At 36.0% G+C, this 6,426-nt stretch overlaps 1 protein-coding gene and 1 long non-coding RNA gene across 2 annotated transcripts in view; one reads left to right on the top strand and one right to left on the bottom strand.

The window, feature by feature from the left end:
* Positions 1–1,306, bottom strand: part of LOC104704122 (protein FLOWERING LOCUS D-like) — a 4,541-nt gene extending 3,235 nt beyond the window's left edge. Inside the window, exon 1 of the mRNA XM_010420257.2 lies at positions 3–1,306. Coding sequence (XP_010418559.1) covers positions 3–1,076 — 1,074 coding nt within the window. The 5' untranslated portion in view covers positions 1,077–1,306. The remainder of the gene's footprint in view (positions 1–2) is intronic.
* LOC104762000 lies at positions 1,495–3,958 on the top strand. The gene is made up of 4 exons (XR_763353.2): positions 1,495–1,553; positions 2,381–2,421; positions 2,503–2,795; positions 3,640–3,958. It is a non-coding gene; the product is annotated as an uncharacterized LOC104762000 (long non-coding RNA).

The raw sequence follows: 6,426 nt of genomic DNA, 5'->3' as shown, positions 1-6,426 counted from the left end.
CCAAGGGAGACATCCATGGAAACATCACCCATCAACTGCCTAAGTTTACTTGCCTTGTCTAGAAGCTGGTTAAAAGCTACCTCGACCTTAATATCCACATCCGGATCAACCGGTTTACCATCCACTCTATAAAGAGGACACTTATCTCGTACCTTATAAAGAGAACAACCCAGCTGTCTCGCTATAATCCCTAGAGGATTTCCTAATGTTCCAGTCAAAACACTCCCTCCTAAATCCGCTGCAGCACCTAACCTATTAGCTTCCATCTTTTTGGTATAAACCCGTCCTCCAGGTCGTTTCCTACCCTCCAAAACCGTGACTTTAAACCCAAACCTCATTAGTTGCCTAGCTGCAGCCAACCCAGATAACCCAGCACCCACTATAATCACATTAGACTTGCTTGGTTGAGCAGGAAACTTATCTTTAATTGCCTGTGATATACCGAAATTGATATATCCATGCGTAACCAAGTAGTTATAAGCCGAATCCAAGAGACTACTGCAATGTTTAGGAATCGAATTAAGAAACATCTCCTTAGTGACCCAACTAGATACATTTTCTCGCCATTTCGATATGATATGGTTCCTAATCAAGATGTAGTTCACTTGTTCAATGCCTCCAACCATAGGCACCACACCGAACTCAATCTCTTCCTCGGTAAGCGAATCAGCAGGAAACCCAGCTGTGAGAGCAAGCAAAGCTTCGGTGGTAGCCTCCTTATTGATCGTGATGATCTCATCACCAATACCAGGATAATTTTTCACATCTACGTTTAATCTACCGGAAGAAGAAGCTGAAGGTGACACGAAACTACCGTTACCGGGGACGTTAGGGACGGGAAGGGTATGAAACGACGACGCTGAACGCTGAGAACGGCCTCTCCTTCGTTTCTTAGGCGCGGAGAAAGAGACCATCTGCTCAAAACTAGGGTTAGAGATTGAGGTGGAGATCGAAGTCGGAAAGGGATTTAAACTTGAATCTACATTGGGGTTCGAGTTCGAATGTGGAGGAAGAGTAGAGGGTTGAGAGTGAGATACTGAGGGGACAGTATCTTGGTTCTTATCCGGTGGATTCATCGTTCCGTCGCCGTGAAACTGCAGGAGACAGTGATCGGCGAAGAGAGGAAGAAGAAAAGGATTGTTTGGTTACTCGATTAAGTTGATCTCTAATAAGAGCAACAAGGAGTTGTAATATTATGCTCATTTTTTTTAATAATAACTTTCCACAATCTATATATAATGGGGCTGTTCGTTTCATTGCCGCAGATAGCTGCGGCTGCAGCAGACGCAAGTATTGGTGTTCGTTTGGTTGTCACAACTATCTGCGGCATGACGCTGTGTTTGCCGCTGCTCGCTGCGGTTAGAAAGTTTGATCACCGGTTTAATACAGCGATTAACGACTAAATAGTTGCGGCATATATCACAAATGACAAAACTACCCTTGTTTGTTGAAGGATTTACAAAATAACCTTTAACCCTAATAAGAACACGAAAAAGACAATTCTCTCTTCGTCTTTTTCGTCATCTTCGTCGCCTTCAATTCTGGTGAGTATGGTAAGCTCTCATGCTTCTTCTTCTCTATTTCACTCTTGATAGCTTAGTATAGCTTAGTATCGATCTCTCGTTGCTCATGAGTGCTTAGTCTCAATCTTTCTTCTTCGCCCAATTCAGTACCTCTTTCTCTCTCTGCTTCTTTGTTTCAATGTTGTAGATACAAAACTAGGGTATTAACAAGCAGAACCAATAGAAACTGAATCTGGGTTTTGTTTAAGCTATATTTAGCACCATATTTGGGATAATAGTTTAGCAGTTTATTCGGATAAGAGTTTAGTAGTGTATTGTTGTTAGAGGAAAAAGGGTATAAAGTCAAGTGAAACAGGTTGATTATTTGGTTTTGGTTTTTTTTGGTTACAGACCTCAGATTTTAGGTCTGAAACATGTTCTGAAAACTTGAGAGCAAGATCTTTCCATTGATATAAAGATAGTCTTCTGGGTCCATTTGGTTTGATGGGAAATTGATTCCAAAGTTGACTGTTGGCAGGGTTGTATCATTCGGGTTATGTGTTGGGAATTTGGTCATAACTTTAAAATCGTGAGTCTAAATTAAGATCTGTTTTTTTCTGTGGCTTTGTATGTCTGTTGTGAATCTTTCCACTAATTTTTATAATTTTCTAGGTTGTTTTGGCACTCTGTTTGTCGTCTGCATCAAGACAGACGAATTTAGTAGCTTTATGGCTTTATTGTCTCTGTTTAAGTAATTTGGAAAGTGAAAAAGTTTCTTGTTTAACACTTTTTGTTTGGCTTTTGATGATTTCTCATGTATGCTGATATGTTTAACACTTGTTTAACACTTGTTTGTTTGGCTTTTGATGATTTCTCAGGTTAAAACTCAAGTGTTTTGAGAAAGAAGATGTCTAAAGATGTAAGTGTTTTGGCTTTTATCTTAGTGTTTGGTTTAGATCTTAGTGGTTGTGGTTTCATATTTTTTTATGCATCGTTTTAGAGTTGGACGGATGATGAAACTCGATTATTCTTTCAACTTTATGCGGATGAGAGAAAAAAAGGAAATAGAACAAGTGTAGGAATGAATCAAACTGGAAAAGATACCATCATGAAGAAGTTTGAAGAGAAATGAGGGGATTTAACAAATGGATCCCTCATTTTAAGAATAAGTATGATTCGTGTAAGAAAAAGTACGCCACCTTTAGAACGTTAACTCATAATAGGCCTGAGGCTCGGTATGATGATATGGGAAGGTTGGAGATGTCAGATGATTGGTGGAAGCAACGGATAGAGGTACTTGTTTATGCTATATATGCTTGTTCTTTTTTTTTTTTTTGTTCCTTGTAATATTATTCTCTTTCTTTAGCTTTCCACTGTACATATCTTATTCAGTGAGTTTGGCTTCATGAGTTATTGTCGTGTTAGAGATTTAATTAGCTGTCTTGTGTTGTTTGTGTTGGCCAAGTTCGAGCACTCTAGGCTACAGTACTGTTTCGTTTCTAACTGTTTTCCATGAATCGTTTTAAGGTGGTCTACTTTTTTGTGTCAACTTTTAATCTAACGAATAAGATTAGTTCTATTTTTAATCCACCGGTTTAAAATTATTAATCGTGTCTTCTCGTTGCACCCCCATCTTTCAAAAATCACACCTCTTAATTTTTGCATCTCTTTGTTGTACCTCCTGGTTTCAAAAATCACATCCATTAATTTTTACCCCTTTTTATTTCACACCTCTATGTGTTACACCTCTTTGTTGTACCTCTATGTTTCACATCTATTAATTTTACACCTTTACATTTCACACATTTATGTCTTACATCTCTTTGTTTATTATATATAAACTTTTCTTGATTACATAAACAAGTTTTGAAAAAATTGTTTTATGAGTACTAAATAAAACTAAAGAATTGTTATATTAAAGTGTTTTTTAACTAACAAACATCAATCTCTAATTCAAGGTAATTTTATATATTTTTGCTGCGAATGACCTGTTAATGTTTCTTATATATGAGTGTTTCTTATATATGAGTGTACGTGGCTTTTTAATTTGTTAAGTTGTGAAAGAGTATATTATATAATTAACGTTCTATTACAAAACACATGCGTACATGTGGATTAATTTGTTCATGCATTGCAGGACAGTACTCCCAGAAAGTCAAAACCAAGAGAGAGGCATGATGACATCTTTAGAATACTAAATCTCTTTATGACTCAAAAACTGATATCTCTAAAATTGCAGGGAGACATATCGTTAAAAGGGACAAAAATAGCCAAACCATCTCTCCAGTATTTTTTGGTCGCGAATCCATTTTAAAGTTCGAGCTCCTTTTTTCTCTAAAGCCTCAAGTTAATATAACGTAGATTATTTAATTATTATGTTCCTATATATAATAGCAAACCCATTTTTGAGAAACTGCTGACATCATCTTTTTAATCCAACGGATGAGATTATTTTATTTTCTCATCTAACGGTTTAGATCAAAGTTGATGTCGTTAATTTATTAAATGAAAAGGTGCTTCTTTTCCTTCCCTAAATCGTCGCTTCTCTTTGTTTAGTCATGCCGAATCAACGTTTCTCTATGTAAAAACATCTGTTTGATTGCCTATTTTCAGATCTATATATTTGGAATTTGTTCAACCATTTCAGTTGTTCTGGTTTACAATCTATCTATATACTTTTTGTTGGCGTGAATTACTGCAAGGAGTCTTTTATTCTCTCTTCTCATCCAATAACTGAACAGTATGTCTGGTGTAGATATGCGTATTCGTTGGTGTTTTAACAAATGTATTACAGAATAAATTTTTGATGCTTCTTATAGTTTCTAAACCCAGTCATCATTAATCTTTGTTTTGTAAACTTTTTGTTTCTTAAGTTTTTCAAATCTATCGTTTGTCCCTGACTTCGATTCGTTGATGGTAAGTAGGCCTGCCAGATTTTTGTATGGTTAATGTTTCAATTCTCAAATGTGTAGATTTTATATTTAGAATTTTTTTGAATGTTCGATTAGATGTTAAAACGAAACAGACGTTGTTGCAGTGCTTATGTTATGTACTTTTACGTGTGAAGTGAATATGCGGAGAATCTGCGATATATAATCATCCGTTTACTTGCCATTGTAAATTCAGTCTTTGTTTTCGTAAAATCCTCTTAATCATAGTCAACAAGATGTGACACCATTACCATCGGTACTCATTATTTAGTTTGAAACAGAATTGCAATCTATTAGCAAACGGAGTGATGAGAATGAATCGTGGACCTTCGCTGCGAAGGTGTGTAACTTGTGAGAAGAAAGAATCGCAACCAAAACCAACGGGCGCGTTGGTAGTGAGTTTGTGGCGTCGTTGTGGCTAAAGGATTCAGAAGAAGGTTTTCCAAATTAGTTTAATTGATTCCGTGTCTAAAGGATTTACAATACAATCACGAAAAACTTCATGATTCAGAGGAGGGACTGCTGAGGTCATAATAATAATCTAACGGTTGAGAACTAGAAGAAAACAATAAAAGCAAGAGTCANGACTTTGTATGATTAGTTTCTGTTCTGTTTTAGAATCCCTGATTTGGTATTCCATTCACTCACACTGCTGATCTGGGTTCGATCTTTGATTCTCCTTTTCGTGTATACANAAGTAAAAGTCGCCTCTTTTGTTAAAACAAAACGAACGGTCTTTCCCGACACAGTGGTTCTCAACAATCTAAAAGACACAACACTGCTGAGTTGCCTCTTTTCAGAATTTATATATATATATATATATATATATATATATATATATATTTATCAATGAACTCTTCTAATTTTTGTCCTCCTCTGTTGTTCATTCTACGGTTTCGCATGTTGAAAATATTTGAACGACTGAACCTAAAAATCAAAACGGTATAAAAGTGATCTAATTAATTCTCACATTTTCCAGTGAGTGTGTGCAACGTTGCCTAATTTTGCCTCCATGTATTATTTCGCCGCCAGTACAGAATCTTATCATCGCTACTCATTTCGATCGCCTCTAGGGTGATCCCTGTTCTGTATTATATTCTCTGCTTATCTTCTTGTGAAGTCTTGCTTTGTCTCTTCTTCTTATACCAAGTGAGTTCTGTTTCAAAAAACATCGTTTATTTGACTGTAAAATATAGCCACTGTTTAATAGATTCGTTGGTTCTTGAGTTATACAATTCGTGTGTGACTTTGTATGATTAGTTTCTGTTCTGTTTTAGAATCCCTGATTTGGTATTCCATTCACTCACACTGCTGATCTGGGTTCGATCTTTGATTCTCCTTTTCGTGTATACATGGTGTAATTATGACTTTATTTCTTTGATTGAGTAAACATACGATGCTTATTTTATACGTATTTTCAGCAGCATGCCGTTAATAGAAAAAGAGGTGAAATGTTATAACGTTTATTTAAAAGCTTTAGCCTTTAGGTTGGGTTCATTACCGGTGGTTGTGGAGGAAGGTTTGAACGTTTGCTGACCAAGGGCTTTTCCATCTTCAATCTTTGTGATTTTTCCTTTATGTGAGTCTTCGTTGATATATATTAAAAGGCCCGTTGACGTGTGAGTCTTCCTTTATGTTTGTGATTCATCCTTATCGTTGGGTGGTCATTTGTTCTCATCTCTTAATTTTTTTTTCTTTTCCATGTTAGTACATGTCAAATGCAATTCTGTTAATTTTCTTAACGTATATTTTTAAAAATTGCAACAGTGGCGATGGCGAGAGGAACGTACGTTGTTCTCTTTTATGTAATCTTACCTCTTCTGTCTCTCTTAATTATTTTCCAATGTAACAATTAAACTCACCAGTAATCCTTTGACTTGTACGTTCTGATACAAATGTAATTCTTAAAATTATATGGAAATCTATAGATGGGAGTCACTTTCATTCCGACAGATGGAGAACTATATTGGTTAGCCCTTGAATGGGGATCAATT

This window comes from Camelina sativa, chromosome 1 (genome assembly GCF_000633955.1).
Source record: "Camelina sativa cultivar DH55 chromosome 1, Cs, whole genome shotgun sequence".
Classification (NCBI taxonomy): domain Eukaryota; kingdom Viridiplantae; phylum Streptophyta; class Magnoliopsida; order Brassicales; family Brassicaceae; genus Camelina; species Camelina sativa.
This window is presented reverse-complemented; position numbering and strand designations above follow the sequence as displayed.